At 42.2% G+C, this 24,232-nt stretch overlaps 1 protein-coding gene across 2 annotated transcripts; it reads left to right on the forward strand.

Annotated features, from left to right (window-relative positions):
- On the forward strand, positions 1 to 24,087 carry LOC134038440 (lysosome membrane protein 2-like). 2 transcript variants are annotated; one of them, XM_062483793.1, is made up of 13 exons: positions 1 to 414; positions 13,803 to 13,960; positions 14,993 to 15,140; positions 15,239 to 15,430; positions 15,862 to 15,953; positions 16,364 to 16,483; positions 18,600 to 18,778; positions 20,327 to 20,445; positions 20,694 to 20,767; positions 20,890 to 20,941; positions 21,056 to 21,208; positions 21,670 to 21,714; positions 21,926 to 24,087. In XM_062483793.1, the coding sequence occupies exons 1-13, from the start codon at positions 292 to 294 to the stop codon at positions 22,043 to 22,045; spliced, it is 1,575 nt and encodes a 524-aa protein (XP_062339777.1). In that variant the 5' UTR covers positions 1 to 291; the 3' UTR covers positions 22,046 to 24,087. The 2 variants fall into 2 exon arrangements, with proteins under 2 accessions (XP_062339777.1, XP_062339778.1); XM_062483794.1 differs by lacking the exon at positions 21,670 to 21,714 and having other exon boundaries at positions 4 to 414.
- Positions 24,088 to 24,232: the final 145 nt, after the last annotated feature.

Raw genomic sequence — 24,232 nt, forward strand, 5'->3', positions numbered from 1 at the left:
CCAACAGACTTTTTGTGTCTCTGACGTGTTTACGGGTGTTCATCATTAACCCGAAGCCGTGGAACTGAACGCCAGTTTCTTTTTGCCATTTAGCAAATCAACGTTTTTACAATTTGTAAAATCTTCAAAAAACTGTTAGCAAAAGCACAAGTTTTTTTTAACAGTCAACCTCGTTTATGAAGTTTTACTTTTCAATGTTTGAACACTGAAGACATTTGAGGAAGCCAGAGCTCCAAGCAGTTCCACCCATCCTTCGCTACTTCAACGCACCGTTTTGTCGAACTCACCATCATGACACGGAGATCTTGTGCAATATATGCAGTGGGGATTGTCTGTGCGCACCTGCTAATTATTGGGATTGGTTTGGTTGTGGCCCAAGTATTTCCAACGCTAATCCGCAACCGTTTAAAAAGGGTAAGTTACGCATGAAACCCATTATGTAGAATTCTATCTTTTTGGAGAAAGTAGCAAATATCCTTGAATGTAACTGTTAATGATAAATATCACACTAATAAGCCCTTTCATCAACCTACAAGTGCATGACATTATGAATATTTGACTGCACGGAGTGGGTTTCCAAGTGTTGATCTGCACGTGGCACAAGGAGAACGAGTTGGACGGTGAGGCTGATGTTAAGTGCAAAGAAAATGATGGTTACTGTACAATGTCTGAGACATTTTTCACATCGCAGACCAGACTAGTCTGTTCAACATCACACTTCGAACGCGTTTGTTATTGAAAGCACCATGACAATGATGTAATCGCTCTGGATAAGAGCGTCTGCTAAATGACTAAATGTAAATGTAATTGTGTTTTATACAAAGCTGTTCTTGAAAGGAAGGGATCCTACTTTTCCGTAGCTACTGTGTTGGCAAACTACTGTGGAAAAAGCATGCACGCTTTTTCAGTTTTCAGAAATGTCCTTGTTTAAAGTGTACATCTATGCGGGTAAACGAGCACATTTATATATAAATGGAGCTAGAAAGAACAGGAAATGAAGAAAAGAGAAAATTTACAACGTGTGCATAGAACAGTTGTGGTTTCTGGAGAAACTCCTTAACACTATTCTTAGTGTTGCTTCTTAGTAGCCTATTTTTCTGGAAGAGCTGAATTTCTGACTGGGAGTCTCATCCCCATGTTACAGATTATCTACCAGCATGATCAAGTCATCTTCAACATGTTGTAGGCAGATGGTCCATCCATTGGATAGTATTGCAACATTTGACATATACTATAGGCTAGTACATTTTAAAAGTACCTGAACAAGTCTTTGACTTTCAACATATACTGTATACTGTATGCAATGTATTTTCAACATATACTGTATGCAATGTACTATGTTCTTCTCAGATTCAACAAATAACTCAGTGGTTTGTTTTTGTTTTACCACGTCATTATGCATGTTGCCTCACAGTTGGATGGTAGAGCCTGAGTCCCACACAGCTAAGAATAACGGTTCATAAAAGCTACATGACTATGGGGTTCTCGCCCAACCCAAAGTAGGGCCTCCGCCCAAGGCAAGGACTGGGCAAAGGCAATAACACAGCAAAGGCAATAACATACAAGACAGTGCAGCCAGATTGAATAAGCTGCTACTACTGATAGGATCAAGATGCTGAGTTCAACAGTGGAAGTTCACGCATTCAGTGATTGATGTCTCTTCCCGTGTTCCTTCGGACGGGGAGAAAGATCCCGCTGAGGCTGGAACTCTCTTGCCCTCTGCTCAGGTGGGGTTTGGGGTGTGGGCTAGAGAGATTCATGTTCAAAGAGTACAAGACGTGTGGAGAGGGGAGTACAGGATGTCGGCTACACTGTAAAATATAATAGATTATATGCTCCATTTTCCTTAATGCATTACGCCGTACATTGGTTCTTGAGGCTAAATAAATATTCAGGAATTGCCCAGCCGGTTTGCTGGGCTGTTTGGCTTAACCCGTCCTTCAGAAACAACCGTCACATGTAGATTCACAGTGATTAAGCACATGGCATAGTAACCACCAAGCTATGTTTGGTTGCTATGTTGTCTTACACCCCTTTCTGTATACATAGAAGCCTCTGTAAGATCAGTTAACTGCCATTGTTACAACATTACTACTCCTGGTTTGTTGCTGACAGACTTCCCACCCTGTGTAATTAAGACTGCTGTAAAACTAATGCAGTGTCTTGGTTTATGGAGTTGCACTTTAGACCCATCTACATCGAGGTTGGCAGGCTTTTCATATCCAATGTCGATATAAAAGTGGCCTGGAAATAACTGCAAAGTGTTGGAATAGGGTGAAGATACTTTTTGACTGAGTCTGCATAGACATGTTTTGAGTTTGTAGTGAAAAGCGTTTTCGGGAGGACTGGGTGAGGGCTCGCTGGATCCCTTTTGTAAACAGCTGCGAGAGAGGATCACATGATCCGTTTGGCAGGTGTGGTGTGTGGGAGCTGAGAGGGTTTAAAGAACCCATGCACATACACAGACTGTGTTTGTGTGCAATCTCTGTCGTGGATTATAGTCCTATTGTACTAGATAATTTAAACGTCCCCATATTTTGGCACTTCTGGTTGATCACACCATACGCAGCAAGTGTCACTCAGCAGAAAAGGAAGTGAAGTTATTGAGTCCTACAACCCCACATAACCTCTGGCATGATTCTGGCCCTAACCTCTAGCTTGACTTGATCTGGTATCCCCTCGGCCCCAAAGCTGTAGCTAGGATCATCTTCTTAACCATAAAGGTAGGAATCCCTGTCTTTCTGTGATGCATGTGGTTGTGGCTTGATTATCTCGAGAACCGGACACTGTATGAAGTTGAAAAGCGGCTGGTGTTCAGGACCCAAGGACTTGGAAGTGTCCCAAAGTCCTTTTTAAAACGAGCGGTTCGGGTATGCATTGAGGCGCACTAAGCGATGGAACCGCTGATCTCACAAGCATCCAATGGGCACTACAATAGCATTAGCCGCCATGGGTCCTGCCAACTGCCGCTGCACTAGTATCCTAAAAGAAGACATGATTGCATTGTTAGGTTAGCTCTACAGTACATTGTTGGTTAGCTCTACAGTACAAGCTTACTCACAGGCTTTAGTTTGTCTGGTTGCTGCATGTCAGGAACCACTCCCAAACCCTTTTGGACCTTCGGCCACTGTCAGTTGTTTGTTGAGGACCAGGGTGAGTGGACTCTCGAGGCATATCCTGAGAAGCTATTCCCTTCTCCCTCATCCATCCCTCCTCTTAATAACCTAGACAAAACAAATGTTAACTAGAGAGGGTACAATTTCTGGGGAAATTGTAGGGTGTGCTTGCTTGCGTCGGTTGGACAGGGGTCCGTTTTTTAATGACATTTTTACAACTGATATTTCTGTATTTTATATAAAAATGCATACTTATTATTTATAAAGATTACATAGATTTAAAAGCATTTTTTTTTTGCTGCTCATTTACAACTGAAAATACGAGTGAAGTGTAGAATGAAATAGATGTCTTCTCATTTCCCCTGCAAGAGGCAGCCTCATCGTTGAATCAAAAAGAATACATTTGGCAGACCGGTGTACAAATGGACCTAATCTCTATGACTTAAAAGTCCTTTTAAGTTTTTCCCTTCTCGTGATATTTTCATGCATTTAGCCTACTCATTGCATTCATTCATTAATAAAGAACCCCCTTTGAAGATTATTCTACGACGTTACCCGGCAGTAGAAGATGGAATCGCGATTCAAACAGTACCATCTGCTAACTGAAAATATGCCCCCCAAAACGTAAATAAGCTTGACATTTAGTATTTAGTGGAAAATCGCTCATTCGTAAAAAGCTCACTGGCAGCGATCATTGTAAGGTAACAACGCAAAATGCGATATAGCCCTGTGTGGAGAAGCTGCCCCGGTAAATTCTACTACTACGGTCCAGTACTAGACTACTGCTGTGTTCGTCTCGGTAGCGATTGCGTTGGTTGAATTCGATTAAACGTTCCGTTGTACGGTTTAGGCTGAAATTAATTATTTTCATGAACAGATTGACAAAGTTTAGGCTGTGGCAATGAAGTTCAGGTTAGTAGTTAGACTTTTGATTTAAGTAAGGGGAGTGCCGAACATGTTCTGTCGCCGTTTGACTTCCTAAACAGCTGTGTATGTTAGATGTTTTTGTCGTGTGTCTCGCGTAGGCTACAGCGTTGCAGTGATACACTGGATTGAAACCACAGGTAATGATAATTTCACCCACAAATCGTTTACTTGTAATCTAATGTCATAATAAATCCTACAACGAAAATGTATATGTGAGGAATGTTTATTTTAACGATTGAAAACAGATACATCATAGACCACTGTAGTATGTGTTGCCCGGGCAACAGAGGCTAATGTCATGCTAATGCTTCAGTGAAATACATTTACATTTTTAGTCATTTAGCAGACGCTCTTATCCAGAGCGACATACAGTAAGTACAGGGACATTCCCCCCGAGGCAAGTAGGGTGAAGTGCCTTGCCCACACAACGTCATTTTTCTTTTTTTCAAAACATGAATTAAGATGCAGGTAAATACCTCTGCATCCAACTCAGTTGATTGCATTTGCTCCCTTGGTAGCGAGACCTTAATAGATAGAATATAAAATATACTGAGCCAATATATATGCTGAACAGTTAAGTGGAGAGGAACGTTCAACAGCAAACCTGCCAAGGTAATGATAATGGCCTTGAGAAATCTTTTTACCTTTTCTATGGCATAATGTCCTCTTTCGAATCTTCATCTTGGTAATACTTTTCTCCTTGAATATGTGAAGTGGCACTAGGACCTTGGAGCATTCACTATATTTTATGTAAATGGTTGACTCAGGTTTATGGTGAAATCTACAGAGATCAGCGTGTTTGTGCCCATGTTAGTTTCTCGGTTTTAACATCAGTGTCCATCACAACAAACAGAAGGTGTGTGTATGTTTATGTGTGTGTCTGTGAGTCAGAGCAACGTCACAACGTCATTTGGCACAGCCAGGAATCGAACCGGTAACCTTCAGATTACTAGCCTGACTCCCTAACCGCTCAGCCACCTGACTCCACCTAAATAGTAGACTACCGTTTCCGAAAGTAGATGTGGGCCTACTTCCTTAATAATATCAGCTAATATTGTACATTACATTTCATAATAGTGTTTCACATCACAAAGTAAAATGAGTAAATAGTTATCACCCTGGCCGCTTTGCTTGTGGCGTTTCTGCAGCTGCCTTGCAGTAAAGCTATAGTTAGCCTAGCTATCCCCCAAGTTAACAGATGCGAAACGAATGTTCTGCTACAGGTAGTCACGCGTGTTTTCGTGACGTTAGTGACGTAGTGACGTTAGTAACGTCAGTGACTGTGGCTAGCAAATTAGCCACCGTTAGCTTCACTTTTCGCCACAAAAACTTAACTTAAGCCCAAACCATGCAACGGAACGTAAATTCCAATAGAAGCAACGCAATCGCTACCAAGACGAACCTTTTGACACCGCCTTTGTGTATGTAGCCAAATATTGACTGAGTTTTAGGGGGGCGAAAATAAACAATAATAAATATATGTGAGAGAACAAAGGTTGTGCTCTCGCCGAAGGCTTGAGCACACCCAATAAGTTATATTCTTTAACACGCACAGTAAATGTTTAGTCTCAGGTGTCTTTTTACAGACAGTGTTTTACGGTAGCGTTAAGTCATTCATGGTTAGTTTCTCTGTATGTAGTGCTCAGTAACTTATTTATAACTTCTACATCTTACTGAAACTTTGTGTAACCATGTATGTTGACACATGTAGGGCAGGGTTGCATGCCCATTCTTATAAAAGTCAGGTGGTGAAATGTTTGTTTAGCCTCTTTTAGGTATTTTCTAAATACGGTTACTTATTATAGTGCTCCTCTGATTAAGTGGTGCACCAAATACCCTGTACAACTGAAAAAGCCAACAAAACTTGGCTTTTTCCTCTATCAAAAGCCATTTCTAAAGTAAGATTATTCATAATACACTTATGAAAACCAATATAATTAGAAAATAAAATTGCATCGCAAAGATAAATGCGTCATCCCACACGACTGGGAAGATGTACAAGGAGCATAACATTTAAGGCGTGTGTTCATGACCTCTGACACAACACCCCCCCGCTTGGCCTCTCGCTCTCTTTTTGCTTGCCTCTGTGTGGTTCAGTGTGGGTCATGCAGGTCCGTCATAGATCCTGGTGGGAGCTCATACCTCCTGAGACAACCCAGCAGTTTGGTGTTTTTGTGTGCTAAGCCTCTTTCACACCAGCTTATTGAGTAACTGGGTTGAGGGGTTTGGCTGCCCCATAGTTTGGCTGAATGTTGGTCACTTGAGCAATGGTTAGTGAAAAAAAAGAAAAGACTATCAGTTATTATCATGGTCCTGCATGAGAACACATTACAGGCATGTTGGTGTCAGTCTCAGATAAGATGTGGTGTCAAAAATAATTTACTTTTCATTAACTGTTAATATATGTATATAGACCTTTTTTGATGAATATTCTAGAATTTTAATTCGTCAAGTTTGGCCCTTGAAAGCTTCCGGTTTCAGACGCGCGAATGATTGTTTTGATGGAAGTCAGTTTAGAAGCATAAGTGAGCAAGTTACTGTGGCAAAAAATGTTGCTGTGTTTGGCTGTTCGTCGAGATTGTGGAAGAACAAGTTGTCAACAAGTTTAAATTTCCTATAAAAACGGGACGAGTGGGTTGCTGCTGTAAAGAATAGCTTGTTGGTCTTTCAACGTTGTTTCAATAGTGGAAATACCGTTAGAATAGCGTTGATTTTGGTTGGTTTTTCAACGTTGTTGGGTGTGCTCAAGCCTTCGGCGAGAGCACAACCTTTTGTTCTCTCACATATATATTATTATTGGGTGTGCTCAAGCCTTCGGCGAGAGCACAACCTTTGTTCTCTCACATATATATTTATTATTATTTATTGTTTATTTTCGCCCCCCCTAAAACTCAGTCAATATTTGGCCTACATAGACAACGTAGGTGTCAAAAGTTTCGTCTTGGTAGCGATTGAGTTGCTTCTATTGGAATTTACGTTCCGTTGCATGGTTTAGGCTGAAGTTACGTTTTTGTGGCGAAAAGTGAAGCTAACGGTGGCTAATTTGCTAGCCACAGTCACTGACGTTACTAACGTCACTACGTCACTAACGTCACGAAAACACGCGTGACTACCTTTTGGCAGAACATTCGTTTCGCATCTGTTAACTTGGGGGATAGCTAGGCTAACTATAGCTCTACTGCAAGGCAGCTGCAGAAACGCCACAAGCAAAGAGGCCAGGGTGATAACTATTTACTCATTTTACTTTGTGATATGACACACAATTGTGATGTGTAATGTACAGTATAAGCTGATATTATTAAGGAAGTACATCTACTTTCGGAAACAGTAGTCTACTATTTCACTGAAGTATTAGCATCATGACATTAGCCTGTGTTGCCCGGGCAACACATACTACAGTGGTCTATGATGTAGCGTTATCTGTTTTCAATCGTTAAAATAAACATTCCTCACATATACATTTTCGTTGTAGGATTTATTATGACATTAGATTACAAGTAAACGATTTGTGAGTGAAATTATCATTACCTGTGGTTTCAATCCAGTGTATCACTGCAACGCTGTAGCCTACGCGAGACACTACAAAAACATCTACACAGCTGTAGGAAGTCAAACGGCGACAGAACATGTTCGGCACTCCCCTTACTTAAATCAAAAGTCTATCTAACTACTAACTTGAACTTCATTGCCACAGCCTAAACTTTGTCAATCTGTTCATGAAAATAATTAATTTCAGCCTAAACCGTACAATGGAACGTTAAATCCAATTCAACCAACGCAATCGCTACCGAGACGAACACAGCAGTAGTCTAGTACTGTACCGTAGTAGTACAATTTACCGGGGCAGCTTCTCCACACAGGGCTATATCGCATTTTGCGTTGTTACTGACAATGATCGCTACCAGTGAGCTTTTTATGAATGAGCGATTTTCCACTAAATAAATGTCAAGCTTATTTACGTTTTGGGGGGCATATTTTCAGTTAGCAGATGGTACTGTTTGAATCGCGATTCCATCTTCTACTGCCGGGTAACGTCGTAGAATAATCTTCAAAGGGGGTTCTTTATTAATGAATGAATGCAATGAGTAGGCTAAATGCATGAAAATATCACGAGAAGGGAAAAACTTAAAAGGACGTTTAAGTCATAGAGATTAGGTCCATTTGTACACCGGTTTGCCAAATGTATTCTTTTTGATTCAACGATGAGGCTGCCTCTTGCAGGGGAAATGAGAAGACATCCATTTCATTCTACACTTCACTCGTATTTTCAGTTGTAAATGAGCAGCAAAAAAAAATGCTTTTAAATCTGTCATCTTTATAAATAATAAGTATGCATTTTTATATAAAATACAGAAATATCAGTTGTAAAATTGTCATTAAAAAACGGACCCCTGTCCAACCGACGCAAGCAAGCACACCCTACAATTTCCCCAGAAATTGTACCCTCTCTAGTTTCAATAGTAATATTGGTGGAAATACCGTTAGAATCGCGTTTCAACGTTGTTTCAATATGAGATAAGGGTGCTAAATGATGATTGGTCAACATCAGAGTCTGACGTTGTTTCAATGAAATTAGCGTTGAAAGCGATGTTGATTCAGCATAGTTTCAATGAAGTTTGCTATCTGGGTAGTGCTTTAAAGATCCTGTAAAGTAAATTCCATGTTTTGCTTCTAAGTACATTATATACGTGTGAAATGAGTTCCTGAAAGCATGTGCAAAGCGCTAAAACTTTGTCACACTGAAATGTGGAGTTAAACCGAAGAACAGTTTCTCTTCCGTTTTCAGATCAGGTTTTAATGGGCGGAGCCAAAAAATGCCCTATCTATGTCATTTCGCCCTATCTATGTCAGATCACTGAATGGCTCCTCCTGCTGTACTGTTATTGTAGCCTACATCAGCTAGCTATCTAGCTTCTGGATGTCTCCCACACCCGCAACTACATCTTCCCTGGATGCAAGAACTCCAGCTGCGCTGCAACGCCATTTAAGTTCCCTATTGATAATGAAAGGAAAAATAGGTGGATAGATTTTGTGAAGAGCCACGCTCATGGAAAGCTTCGGATAAACTCCAAGCCGCCTCTGCACTGACCATTTCACAGCGGACAGTTTTAACATGGACCAGAGACAGACGGGGTTCACCAACACACGGCTTCTCTTGCAGCGCGGAGCCGTACCGAGCATCGCCCCTCCGGCCGTTCAGCCTCCGGTCGCACCTGGACCATCCACCGCCGCCAGCAGTTAATCACTCAGTTCTGTGTGCTTGTTATAATTATACTAGATAACTTTTCCAGAGGTATCTCTGCTATGAGTTAATGCAAACCGGTAAATTGATATTAGGCTACTCGGTGTAGAATTATGGTATATTGGTGAAATGGTAGCTAATGTGTTAGAAGTAGCCTAGTTGGAGAACTCACTGTCTGCTGTTTCTGGTGTCCATTTTTACTGTTACAGCTCACGGGAACATTTCATTTATATGCATCTGTATGTTTCACTCATTGAACAAATAAATTGTAATTCTAAACTGTTTTGTTCGGCTTGACATAGCGTCCATTATCTGGGTCGGAGGTAGGCACTAGGCAGCGAGGGCGGAGCTTCAGCTCCTTCAGGCGACACGCCCCCCCAGTCTCAAGCAGAGAAGACTGCTGATTTTTTTCCCCAGCCCAATTTAACATACTTGTCGGTGTTTTTTTCATTCGAATTTGGATGGGTTGTTAATAACACATTATTCTGTGGTGTGGCAAACTTAAAACTCGCGAATATCATTCACGTCTTACTGAAACAGCGGCCACGCGAAAGGGAATGAGGAAACTGTTTCCTCTACTAAAAAATACAATGCGGGTCACGTGAAAAAAGGATCCAAAGACTCGTAGAAAGACCGAGTCGGGAAATGAACGAATCATGTCTGTTTACTTGGACGAGCCTATGCAACAGTCCCGATGCGCGGCCATGAGAAAATGAACGAATCACTCTTGGAGAGGACTCGTTACTCCCGAGTCCTTCACGAACGACACATCACTATCAGGCATCACAGCTGGTCTAGGACTTTTTAAGCCGTCTTGTCTTAATATGTACATTGTTTGTTGACTCCCATTAAAAAAAAATAGTTGTAGGCATCAGACTTTTATAGGCTCCAATAACCTCTTTACTGACTGTAAACGCACTCTACCAAATACTATTTGGTAGGCTAATGTAGCTACTATTTGAAATACAGTAGACATCGGGATAGATTAGCTCTAGCTCTACCTTAGGTAGGCTATCAATTTCAGATCAGCCTAAAATAAATTATAGCCTAAAATAAATAACGTTCTGATCCAGTGGGTCGGTTAGGGGACACTATTCGATGTATCGCTGCTATCCACAGCCAGTTAATTGATGGTAATAATATATAATATGCGCTAGTCATGTTAACTCGATGGTAAAGTAGCTAGCGATAATGTAGGAAACGCGCTAGCCGGATGTAGTTCAGGGCCTTGCGTTGTAAACTGATCTGTTATTGTTTACGTTCCGAAAAAGGTCTATAAGGGCTCTATCACGGATTTCAACCATTTATCACACTGACGCAACACCTTGTATTTCTCATGCTGAGAAGTAAGGGCAGGGTTTCCCGCAGCACTTTTCAGTTAAGGCGGCCGCCTAAGCAACACACACCTGCCGCCTTAACTACGTCGTAATAAAAAAAAAAATGCTGTCCGCCGTTGTCCTGTTTTCTCCCTTCCGTTCCAAACCGTGACCAAAGCCAGTCTCCCTTCTCTGCAGAACGCATTGGAGGAACCCCTCCCCGCTCCGCCGACAAACCCCGCCCTACCACCTTAACCCTTGTGTTATCTTCGGGTCATTCTGACCCATCAGTCATTGTGACCCACCGTCGTATTGCGACAAATTTACCTCATACAAAAACAAAGTGAAGCATTTTCTTTTAACTGTCGGGCTGTCTCAGACCCCCCACATTGGAATGGTTAAAATAAAATGATTTGTTTTTGTATTGGGTAAAATTGGGTAAACACAACGATGGTTCGTTATGAACCTTTGGGTCATGTGACCCGAAGGCAGCACGAGGGTTAACTAACACATTTTCTGCGGGAAATCCTGAAGGGATAACTTGTTATCGCTGTTATTGCTATAGGCCTATACAATAAAAGGACGAGGCGCACGAGATGCGTTTCCTGCCGAGTTGAGCCGTCTTGAGTTATTCAAAAGATTACAATATGCAACCTACCAGCCAATCAGAAACAGAACAGCACCTCCCCCCCTGATTTTAGTACACAAACGTTGACGGGTTTGGTAATCTCACGCCAAATTTGCAAGTCCTGTCCAAGTCTACAAGTTTTATAGTGTTTTTTTTTGTGCAAAGTTGTCCATCTCAGGACCCTAAGATGTGCGGATTTGCTTAGCCCAAACTTAACATGACCTTGACGAGTCTTATTTGACCTCAGCTCGGGACATCAACATAGAATGCGAGAAAATGCAGCGCTTAAGCCAAAAACTTTGCATTCGAGTGCAAATTTCTCAAGTCTTTTGAGTAATAGAAACTTTACGTTGGACTCATTCCCAGCTAACACAGTTACGTTTCCCTTACGTTGCCGCAACGTCACTCGATGACCAAACATACGTTGCCGCAACGTCTTTGACGACGTTGCGGGACCGTGCATCTGTGGGACGCCAGAACGTAACCGCAACGTAATCTTGTGACGTTGCCAGTCCGTAACCGCGACGTCGTGTCAACGTTATTTTCCGACGTTGCCAGTCTGTAACCGCGACCTCCTAGCAACGTCATTTTCCGACGTTGCCAGTCTGTAACCGCGACCTCCTAGCAACGTCATTTTCCGACGTTGCCAGTCCGTAACCGCGACCTCCTAGCAACGTAATTTTGTGACGTTGCCAGTCCGTAACTGCAACGTTAACTAAGTAAACTATATTTCTCAATTCTACTGCTTATATTGGGGCGGTTCATATGCAGACCTCATTTGCCCAAAATGCTACTTGTTCTTGTATAATAGGCTACATGGTAGCCAACTTTAGGAGGACTATGTTTGTGTGATGTGTAGCCTAACTCCAGCTAATCATAAACAAGGCATCATTTCCATGTAACATTGTCATTTTATTTCAAACAAAGTGCCAAACAGTGAATTAAAATCTTCTGCCAGTCCCCGCTACAGGTCCTGTCTGTTTGCCCTGACAATGAAGCACAAAATAAGTTAGTGTTCTATCAACATAATTGCACGTGTAAAAAGGCGCTATACAAGTCATAAAAAAATCACATCTAAAATAATGTACATCATCAAAAAAATATGTGATTCTAGATGTTTGTCACATAGCCATGTGAAAGGTTGGATATGGAAGCTGCAATCATGATTCATTCACCTGGCTTGTTTTGAATGGGCTGCCGGGGTGTGTTTGAGTGTCTCTATGAGGAGCTCCACAGCTTTCTCTCCCAGTCCCGTCTTCCAATGATAACAATAACAATTGTTATCATGACTATAGGTGATAAATCCAATTATATCATAAATCAACAGGCAATTTCAAAAGTTTCTACATAAGATATATTTTTTACTCTTTTGGAAAAATCTAAAATAAAAACTGTTTTTGCCTACGTTCTGCCATTTCTCCTCTAGTCTCTTCCCGCTGTCACTGACTCACTCAGCGGGGACCATCAGACCCACACCCACCCAGACAGTTAGAGCTAGCGACGTTCACTGACATGCTAGAGACGCAACTTTTATTTTGACAGACTGTTGCAGCATGATACGAAAACTCGCATGTCACCCCTAGTTTTTTCAAGATATAAAAATTATATTTGGGGCTACAACCCCGGCAAAAAATAGCTGGCGATGCCTCTGTGTGTGGTTTGTGTGTCCCACTGATATCTTTATCACCGACAGCATGACATTGTGCACTAGGGTATATAAACCAAACAAATGCCACCACATGATGCTACCATGCAGCCTTTATGTATAGTGCAGGCATTGCTTTGAGATCTTTACAGGACCACATTCTCCCTCCAGCCAAGATGACATCCACACGGTCCTCACTTGCAAAAGAGTAGAAGGGGCATCAATTGTACACTCCTATACCCTCCTTGGTACACCTCAACAGCTCCCGGCCCAAATAAATGATTTCCCCTCGTGACCTTGGATGCCGCCCTTTTGGCTAACAAACTTTGTGTCTGTTGTAATTTTGTGGCACTGGGATTATTAATTTTGGTGTAGGAGGTTACCGTGTGGTTGCGTTGCCTGGCCACTCAGTGCTCAATCTTCAGGAATGCACTCAGTGTTGGGGGTCACGGCAGTGCCTAATGGGCTGCTGAAATCCTTGCCGATCACATGACATGTCTGCTCCAAGACTGGTTTCCATTGGTTACCCTCCACTGACAAAGGGTCTCTCCAGTACCATTCATGTATGCTCAGCCCACCTCCTCCTTCCCCCTTCCCCACACTTTCCAAAGATGTTTTTTCTCCCGGTGTGTTTTTGTGGAGTTACGGTATTTGTAACCTGTGGAAGTCCTAAATTCAGAGAGCTTGGGACTCTTCTCCCCAAATGGTTAAAAAGACAAAAGTAACCAGATTTACTGTCATCTGTAGGGTCAAGAAAATGAGATTCAAACGTATGACAATTGCTGATTAACCACAGCTCGGGCAACTTATCTGTGGTAATGATGTGGTTATCATCACTCAAAGATAGGACAACCAATAATATAAACCACAAAAACAGACGCCCCCTAGACTAGACAGTAATGGGGCTGGTTTCTTGTGTTTTCTTCAGGAGATCACATTGACGCAGGGAAGCCGGACGTTCGAGACATGGAAGAGCCCTCCTCCGCCTGTGTTTATGCAGTACTTCTTCTTCAACCTCACCAATGCAGATGAGTTCCTAGCTGGAGCCAAACCTGTAGTGCAGCAAATTGGACCCTACACTTACAGGTACTATTGACAACCATGGCATGTCCCACAAGAGGCGAAAGCCTCCTTTTCTATATTAATTCCCAATAAACACAGGTTTTGAAATTATTTTAATAAATGCCTGGATTGCAGTTGAAATCATTCAATGGTTATGATTGCACATTTTCAAGAAAGATTCAGTACAAATCAGCTGTCCTTTTCTGTGTCTTCATAGTGTGTGTTACCATGTCCACTAGACCTAGTCTATAGTGGCATCGTGCAGACTGGTAGAAGTAGATATGGATTCACCTGTAGACTGAACAAGTGTTATCTGAAAGGGTTTACAGCGATAGAACCTTCAAAGAACATTTTGGAGGTACAGAACAGACCCCCTTTTCCAGACAGAACACATCTGGTTCTTCCTTACTTGAAAATGTTTCTATATGGAACCAAATGGACCTGAAAAGGGTTTTATCCTAACCTTTTTGAATGCTCTTAAATAAATATTAAAGTCCATGGCAAAAACAAATAGTCTGACCGCTGCCACAGTTTGTCAGGATGAAAGGTCCCTCATGACCCAAACTATATTTAAATGAAATAAATGTATGCTTTGCAGTGTTTCCCCAACCATTATATTAGGCACCCCCCGCCCCCCCTGGAAGGTCAAGTTAATAGAAACCTGACCTTTTTTTAATTTTACTTTTTATATATATATAGCGCCAGATCACAAAATAAGTCATTTAAGGTTACCTTTCGTATAAAACTTGCCTTATGTTATTTATCTCATTTACGCGACGGCATGTCATTTGTCTCTACCCCCCCCCCCCCCCCCCCCCCCCCCAATGCTGTAAACCTAGGGGAAACACTGCTTTGTGAATTTTACAGTTACATGAAAGTACAACCAAGACTTATTTAAGATTCTTATAGAAAACTACAGTCCCGGGCAGTGAATTTGGTCTCACTGTGTCGCCAAAGCTACCACTACTTTTCAAGATGAGAAAACCTCCTCCAAAAATGGATTCTCTTTCGCTTTGATCAAAAATGTATCTATCCTTGTGCCTCCCATGTTCTCAGGGAGTACAGGCCAAAGGCCAACGTGACCTTTGTAGAGAATGGAACCATGGTATCTGCCTTCAACCCCAAGACTTTTGTGTTTTTGCCGAATGAGTCAGTCGGTGACCCAGCAAAAGATATAATCACCACCATCAATATCCCAAATGTTGTGAGTAACCCTCAGTCACCCAGTTGTGAAAGGTGTGTGTGTCCATCGTACCCCCAATCAGTCCTGACCAGACCCCCACCCCATCCCCTCTCCTCCAGGCGGTGATGGAGAAGGTGAGGGACAGCTTCTTTAAGAGCGTAGCCGCCTCCGTCATGATGAAAAGCGTCAACAGTGGCATCATCACCAACCGCACAGTCAACGAGCTTCTGTGGGGCTACTTGGATCCCCTGCTGGTGAATGTGAAGAAGAGCAAACCTGATGTGGAGGAGTACTTTGGCCTCATGTACAAGGTAGGCGGCACTCAAGGTCCCATTCACATATTTGTGTGAACTTGAACCTTTTTGTAAGGATGACAAAATACTCACATAGGATGAGTATTTATTTGTTAAACATTCAGATTGAACCATGACTTGGGGCATAGGTTAGACTTTCAGGAAACTATCAAGAGGAGCTGACCAAGAAGAGCAAATGCATGTAATCTAAACTTGAATGTGAACACTTTTTTAAACTGGTACTAGTAGATGCAGATGTTGGTTTTTAAACTTCAAATCTTTTAATTTAAATATTTTTGTAATTGTGTTATTTATTTTTTGGTGGGTAGAATAAGGTCATAACAAAGCTCCTTGCATTCAGGCATTGCTTCCCCAAAATTATCTAAATACAACAACAAAATTGACTTATCTACAGCTCCTTATTAAGTGTGTTTTGCTGGATATTTCAGAAAAATGGCACCAACGACGGAGAATTTGTGTACCACACTGGAGAGCACAATCATCTCGACTATGGCAGGGTCCACTCCTGGAGGGGAGAAAGGTAACATCACACGCCCTCTGCCATCTTGCATCTGATTCTCTGTATTATAACACATGCATGTCAAACCATACCGCATTCATCATCAAAACACAGCCTCACACACACTCACTGCATGCAGAGACACATGCTGTGACCTCTACACATTCAGAGGAAATATCGATCAACAGCTCTGAGGCTCCGAAAAGCCTGTCTGCCTGTCACTGTCTGGGCCCCATACCAAGTACTGGGAGCTGGGTACATCTTGTAACTACCCATTCCTATTTGGAAGTCTTTCAATTCTCCTCCCACCATACCAACTGTTTTATTGGCCCTTGGCTGACTTACATGAGGGCTAGATTCTTAAGAGGGTTGAATTGAGATACCCTGGGAATGCTTGTCTCAGTACTTTTTGTGTGTGAATTGCACTGCAGCAAGCTGTCGTTCTGGACGTCCGAGCAGAGCAACTCCATCAACGGGTCCGACGGCAGCGCGTTCCATCCCCTCCTGTCCAAGGAGGAGCGCCTCTACGTGTTCACCTCCGACCTGTGCAGGTACCCGGCATCCCATCACGCAGCACTCCACCACACCGCTTCCTCGTATGAGCGCTTGCTCGAGTCGTTCTTTTGTCGTTTCTCTTAAAAATATCCTAGGTTCCCATATGTGTGACCTATCAGCTGGTAAGGAAGTGTATGTGGTATTACTCTGGTTCTATTTTGGAGATGGGAGGTCTGGTCTCAACGGGGAGCGAGGAAGGAAAGGCTTTCATGGCTGCCATGGGAGTAATGTCCACACCTCTGGAATTGTGAGATCCTTATCATAACATCCTGATCACTTGCAAAGAGGATCACAGGTCACCCTCTCTTTGGCCCCAACACACAAACACAGCTACTCGGGGGGGGGGGGGGGGGGGGGGGCCTGACACAAGAAGACTGTAAATATTATGACTGTAAGAAAAACGGTTAGAGCCTGAATGCAAAGGAGAATATGGAGACATTGACCGCATCTGTTTAATGCCCATAAAATGTGTTGTGGAGTATAAGATGAACAATACATTAACCAGTTGACGTGTGTCTTATAAAGACATCATATATATCAATACACTATTGGGTTATGCTTAAAACATTGTAAAGGGGCAATGGTTTGTAAGGCATTTTTGGGGTGGGGACTAGGTAGAACTGAAAAGGCCAGCATCTGGACAGCATCACTTATGAATTCTTGGAACGAGAAATGTCTTTCTCAAGTATTTGGCACATTGGTAGTCTACAGTTTTTTGTCCTAGACTTAGATGAAATAGGTCTGCTCAGACAGGTTTTGCAATCAGCCAGAAATCTCAACATGACTACAATAATACATACAGTACTGTTTTAGGTTGATACCTCAGTTTTTTTCTGGTCAGAAGCAGTCTAGTTGGGTCCCGACAAGGATATCCATGGTATCCTTTGGGATACCATGAAAACAAGGTAGCCAATGCCACAATGTTCTTAGACACAATAAAACAATGATGTGACTTAAACTCGAGGCGTTGTGTTCTTGTTGTCCAATTATAAAGGATTCTATTTTGTTGGGGGGAACCTTGACCTAAAAAACTGAGACAAACCTACACCCCCGCCCCTTGTTGGGAGTGGAAAGAATCTGTCAGAGTGGCATCCGCTGTCCTCTGGACATGGGCTTGGACTCCTGTCAAGCTTCCCTTAAACGTTTTTTTTTTTTTTCAACAAACTTTCCCCTACTTCCTCCTAGCCTGGAGTTATCATCTGTGTTAACATTGTCGAAGGGAACCCTCCCTGCTTCCTTTACTTGTGTTATTTTGGTAGCAATTTAAATAGAACGTGTTGTAGTGATTAACTTTAAACTTTGTACACCTTTTTTTTCCACCCCTGAAGTGCTGATATTTTGTTGTCTTTTATGGTTCAGAGAGGAGGGATATGAAATTGAAAAACAAGTCACTAGTCAGGAACAAATTTTACATCTTCAAATTATAATTATAACCAATTCAAGATGATATGCAGTACAAGCTGAAATGCCTGTCAGCTGAAGCGAAACAATAATGTTTAGCGAGGTTGAACTACACTAGAGGAACCAGAATGCATACAGGTGACCTTGTAGGCCTGACGCATAGCTGGGACCCCAGCTGAGGGCATGACCCAAGTGTTGAGGAGTGGAGGCAGGTGCCCTGGTTCACAAGCGCAACACGAATGCTTCACAAGCCTTCTCGTGGTGAGCATCCAGCTGCCAAAAGTGATGAAATAGCTGGCTGCTATGGTAGCTTAGGCTGTGGCAGAACAAGAGTTGGGAGCCAAGACCAACGTGGCGCTATTATCCGTCTTTTCTTGTGGAGGTGGAGACGGAGGTCGTTATGGATGTAGGACGTAGGTGGTCTGATAGGACTGAGATCCTTCCAGCTGTTGGATGGGACTGTGTGTCTTTTGTTAGTTCACACGATCCACTATAGGGAATCCCTTAACGTACAGATGCCGTACACTCACATGATTGTTCTCCTGTCAAAGAATCTCCCAAGGAGCGCTCTACATGGAACGGCAGTTGAACTAAATCATTTGAAAACCCACACTTTTTAAAATGGCTCTTTTGGGGGATGGGGGATGGGAGGGGATTGGTTTGTGAGTAAGTACAGAACTTTGAGGGGTTGATTTGATTTTGATTCTCTAGGTCGATCTTCATGGAGTTCGAGAAGGACGTGGAGGTCAAGGGCGTCCCAGCGTATCGCTTCACGCCCCCGCGTGACGTCCTGGCCAGCAAGGAGGACAACCCGGCCAATGAAGGCTTTTGTGTCACTCCCAAAGAGTGTCTGGGAACAGGGGTCCTGAAAGTCAGCGTGTGTCGGAAAGGTAACCCTTTCTACTCTCAGCTCTCTCAATTTGAGTTGTAAGTGTTTTACACCTTTTTCCCCTGATTTACTTCAGCCTTTAAATGATTTGAGCCTATCACCTGAATCCCTCCTCACCCTCTAAACTTGCCCCCTCAACCACCCGTGTGATACAGCTATACACTTCCCCAATACGTCACCTGACCATGGCTGGCCAACCGGCTGAAATGGCTGTAAGCCCTGTCACCTGACATGCGCTGGTTGGCTTAAATCTCCCCAGCCCTCTCTCATGCTCTCCCAAGTGTTTAACACGCACCCTGTTATGGATTACTAGGTTGTCAACGGTTCCGGTTCAAATTCAAAACATGCTTCTTCAAGCCCTATAACGGTAAACATGGTGAATGACGATGAACCGATTTCCTGCTGTCAGCCACAAATCAACACCCCCTGGGCTGTAGGGAATGCTGTGATGAGGTTGGGAAAGTAGTTGGTGGTGACGTGTTGATCTACGCGTGCGCGTGTTGTGACCTTAAAAACTGAATGTCTGTTCGCACGTGCACACACACAGTCTCTCTCCCTCCCTGTCAGGTGACTGTGAGGGTTCATTCCGTTACTCACAGCGCAAACACAGGAGTTGGAAAAGCATTACCTCTGTCCCACTTCTTCCACCCCCCCCCCCAACATCCATTAAAAACCATATGATCTTAACACAATGTTATTTTTAGAGGTCGATTTTTACTGCTATTCTCATAGATCAATGGAAATCGGTTATAGATGGAACGTCCTTTGTTGACAATGTACGGAACTCTTAACAAGACAAGAGAATGTTAGCTTTGTCCTGAATTGGTTCAACAGACATGACGGTAGCACTCTGTGTACTGTACATATTTGTGCGGTGGGGAAGAGAGATCGTCAGTCTGGGGAAGAGGTGAGATTAAATCTCCTCTCCCCCTCAAGGACACCGCTGGCTAACTAGGACAAAGGAGAGCATGATTCAGGGTCAGCCTGAACATGGATCAGGGTTAGAGTAGCATGGAATTACCATTCATATGGTTAAAGAATCATTTCAGGTTCAGGCCACTAAATTACTAAAATATGTGTTGTACTGTAATGTGAGTGGCAATGGAGGGGTGTTTTTAAAGCTCTACATTGTGTCAACCTTGCACTTGTAGGGCAGTATCCACCAGCACAATGTCACGTGATTGCCTTCGCATAGCATTATGGGATACCTGGCGATGTGGCGCATGTGAAGAAATGGAAATAGCAACAGCAGTATGGCCTACTCAAAGTGTAACGTCATGCAACGTCGAGTAACGTGCAACCATGAGTTTGGCGGGCCAACAAGGCTCACCATGGCCAAAATTCACACCAAAAAAGTGCTACTGGACACGGCCATGGATAATACTTGTAACATTGAAACAGCCTGGAAGGTCTTTGTTCAGGAAGTGCTTGAATATTGGCTTTGTGACCTTGCATGTTTCACTTTCCTTGTATTCCTGTATGTATGCTCTATTCAGCTTTTGACCACACTGTAACTCACACATTCTCTCTCTGTCTCTCTTTTCTACAGGTGCTCCTGTGGTGGCTTCTTTCCCACATTTTTACTTGGGTGATCCCAAGTATGCTGACGCCATTATCGGACTGTCTCCCAAGAGAGAGCATCACCAAACCTTTCTGGACCTGAACCCGGTACAGAATCTAAATTATACTGACTCAGGGTTATAGATCCAGCCGGGGCATATCCCATCTGGATTATAACCACCACTACAAAACACACATAATGGCACAATTGCACCTGCTTTAAATGAATGCCCTATTGCGCCCCCTAGTGTGCTTGTGTATTGCATATATATATATGTGTTTGTGTGTACACATGAGAGCTGCTGTGGCTTTGTTGCGTACCATATTCATGTTTCAATTGTATTTTCTTGTTTTAGACCACTGGCGTTCCTATTCGGGCCAACAAGAGGGCACAAATAAATATCCTTATCGGCAGAGTCTCAGGTTTCCCGTAAGTGATACCACTAATGCGTACAGTACTGTACAGTGCTACAGCACTTTCCCATGTTCATGTATGGTGACCTAGTGTGCTGTAGATCATTTCTATTCAAGCTGCCATACTGTCATTCACAGGCAAACCAAATTTCTGAAAGAAACCATCTTCCCTATCATGTTCATTAACGAGGTGAACAAATGCTATTGATTGTGTTACAATTGCAACCTAAATGGCCACTGACCTAAATGTGTACATCCTTTACAGTATTTGATGACCCAGTTTAACAACACACCCTTCTTTCAGACGGTTGTAATTGACGATGCATCAGCAGCGAAGCTCCACAAGTTGTTGCTCATCGTTATGCTGGTGTCCAACCTCCCCCTGATCATTGTGGGTATGGGGGCCATCATGCTGTTGGTTTTCATCCTTCTCATGATCCGTGCTCGCAAGCAGAAGGTACTGTACTAAGTATAGTGCATACACTGTACATGCACTTCCTCAACAAAAAGACAAATGAGTAAAAAAAAAAAAAAAGACACATTTGAAGAAAATTTGTCTTAAGATGCGACAAACATATTGTTTCCCCAATCCTGTCGTTAGGCCAACATGTGCCTACTTTAGCTACCAATACTGGCACGCAATGTTCCCATTAACAACAGTAACAGTAACAGTAAAAGTAGTGTGTTTGTCATTGTATTGTAGAACTACTCACTATTTCACGTGCTTGTCTGCTTATTGAATACTAGCAGCTACAATAACACATGGCCGATGTTACTATTGTCTGTGCTTTGTGAGAAATGATTTACTTTTGTTGACGCAAACAAATGAGGATTTGATGGTACTGTGTCAGTCAACTAATCTTATCAAGCTCACACTAACAGCATGTGCTTGCTTCTTCACGGTGTGTCCCTGTGCAGAATTACGTGAAACGCATAGCTTTTACTGAGGTGCTCTATTGTGCTGTAAGTCTGAATATTCAAATCCATTTATTTCCTCCATTCTCTTAAACATGTCATATTGTGTAATTCTAGAGGCATTTTATTTGATTGTCACCATCTGTCATCGAATAATAAGCACAACAAGTCTGCTCTGAATACTTTACAAATGTGACCATCAAATCGAATGCAATATTTGATATAACATGCCACTCCAACCCCTCAAATTTTTTTATAGACCACCACCAAGGAGGACACGGCATATTCTCCCGTCAGCCATAAGGATGGAGAACCACTGGATAACCAATCAAAGAATGGCACATACATCGGCCTGACTCCCATTGACCCACAGTCTTGAGGAGTACAGGGGAGGGGGGGGGGGGGGGGTTGAGACAGACTGGGGTCAGAAAAGCAGCATAGACTGTAGAGTATCAAGAATCACCCCCTTTATACACATCGATGTAGGCTCCCTAATATTGGGTTAATTGATGTTAGTCCCCATCATCTCAAAAGGCGAAACCACTCGATGCCTGTGCTGTGTGCTGTTAGATTATTTATCAATATATCATGGAAGAAAAAGGCATGGATTAAGGACCATAAATAGCAGTGTTTCAGTGTTAGTGGAAGTACAGTACAAAGCTGGATTGAATGCCTGAATACCCATTGGCTCTCAGGGACCATGTACAGTATGGTTAGTCGAATGACTGTGCATCCCTACTCCATAAACTGTGAGCACAATTCTGGTATAATGCCATTCTCAGGGGACGGGACACTCTGCTATGAGCTAGATGAACAATTGTAAGCATGTATACTTAAACACTTTTTTTTTTTTTTTTTTTTATGTTATGGAGGGTTTCCTTTTTTGTTGAGTAACTGAGCCTGAATAAAATGTCTTCCAGACTTCCAATCAAAGTGCCATCAATATAATATATATATTATTATTTTTTGTTGTTAAAAATGCCCTCCTTTGATTGTTTTACCACTTTTTTGGTGGACTGGATATGTATATTGAAGTAACAGCTTATTGGTCAAAATATTCCTTTTTGTGATGTGGTTCAGAAAGATTTCAGATTGCATGTTATGAGTTTGATATGCATACATTCACCTGATTTAACTGAGGATTTACCCTTTTTTTGTAAGTCACACACTACAATATAAATCCAATGTGTGAACAAGATTTATTACTTTTGAGCTTGATGCTTGTTGGTGCCATGATGTGGTCAACTTATCTCAAGGCCTGCACTGCAAAAGAATAGATCATGTATAAATGCATTGAAAAGTATTAAAGTCATTGGTCCTTTACCAATACAGTATTACTAAATACCAATGGATTATGGCCTACATTTCTAAGTTTTAGGTATGTTAGCATGCCTATGATAACTAAGATATTTTGTGTTAACATTTACATTTAGTCATTTAGCAGACGCTCTTATCCAGAGCGACTTACAGTAAGTACAGGGACATTCCCCCGAGGCAAGTAGGGTGAAGTGCCTTGCCCAAGGACACAACGTCAGTTGTGGGAATCGAACTGGCAACCTTCGGATTACTAGCCCGATACCCTCACCGCTCAGCCAACAGACTCCCATAATTGTGTATTATGCCTGAAAGATGTAGATATTACAAAATACAGATGTTTTGTATTTTTGTGGCTTTTGGATATTTTGTGAGGGGAATAACTCTTAGGATAAGATTGTTGCCATCTCCTACAGTATTTTACATAGTGTATTAACTCAGTCTAGTATGTTGCAAGTAGACTAACAAGGTCCTGGTGCAACAGCTTGACTGCTGTAATCCTAGCATGTCCCTGTTATCTGTCAACTTGTGGTCTGCTATGAGGTCTGCTTGAATGAAAGCACATTGCACTGTCAAAATCATGTTACTTCACTGACGTATCGGATTGTATAATTTCCTGTCCTATTGTATCATTTCATATCATTAGAATGCCTGTAGAACAAGTGTCCAGAGGGAGTCCATCCAACTGTGCATTGTTTTCACCACCATCTAACAAGATGGCGTGCACGTTGTTGCTCAGCATTGAAGAATATGAATATGCAATGAATATTGGTTTATAGAATTTCCTATTCATAGCCTCTATGCATAATCAGCAGTCTTTCCAGGTTTAGAATTCAGTATGCTTTTTTATTCGCTATATTTAGCTTTTTAACCATAATGTAAATCATTTGTGTGCCAAGAATGATTGGATTGAGTTCAAGATCCATACATGCCTTACACCATCACCAAAACAAATGGCACTGAGCTAAAACATGGGATTGCACATGCTCCAATACTCATAACGATAATACACTTTTGCTTTTCATGCAACGCAAACGAATAAGACTGTCTTTTTTGTATTAAGAGAACTTATTTGCAATCAAATAAAAGCAACCATTTTGATTAACAGTTTAGTATTTTGTACTTTTGTACTATAGTATTTTCTAGAATAAAAAGCAAAAGTTTAATCTCGCCGTTAATTAACGCCTGACGATTTTTCACACGCTCAGGGGAAAAGGTTATCAATAATACGAAGTAAATATCCTTGAATTAA

The sequence above is a fragment of the Osmerus eperlanus genome, chromosome 18 (assembly GCF_963692335.1).
Source record: "Osmerus eperlanus chromosome 18, fOsmEpe2.1, whole genome shotgun sequence".
Taxonomy (NCBI): domain Eukaryota; kingdom Metazoa; phylum Chordata; class Actinopteri; order Osmeriformes; family Osmeridae; genus Osmerus; species Osmerus eperlanus.

Excerpts from the sequence above, each read along its gene's own strand:
- LOC134038440 (XM_062483793.1), top strand. The coding sequence starts at position 292 with ATGACACGGAGATCTTGTGCAATATATGCAGTGGGGATTGTCTGTGCG. Across the intron at positions 18,779-20,326 it reads AGTCAGCGTGTGTCGGAAAG|GTGCTCCTGTGGTGGCTTCT; the intron begins GTAACCCTTTCT and ends TCTTTTCTACAG. Across the intron at positions 20,768-20,889 it reads GGCAGAGTCTCAGGTTTCCC|GCAAACCAAATTTCTGAAAG; the intron begins GTAAGTGATACC and ends TGTCATTCACAG.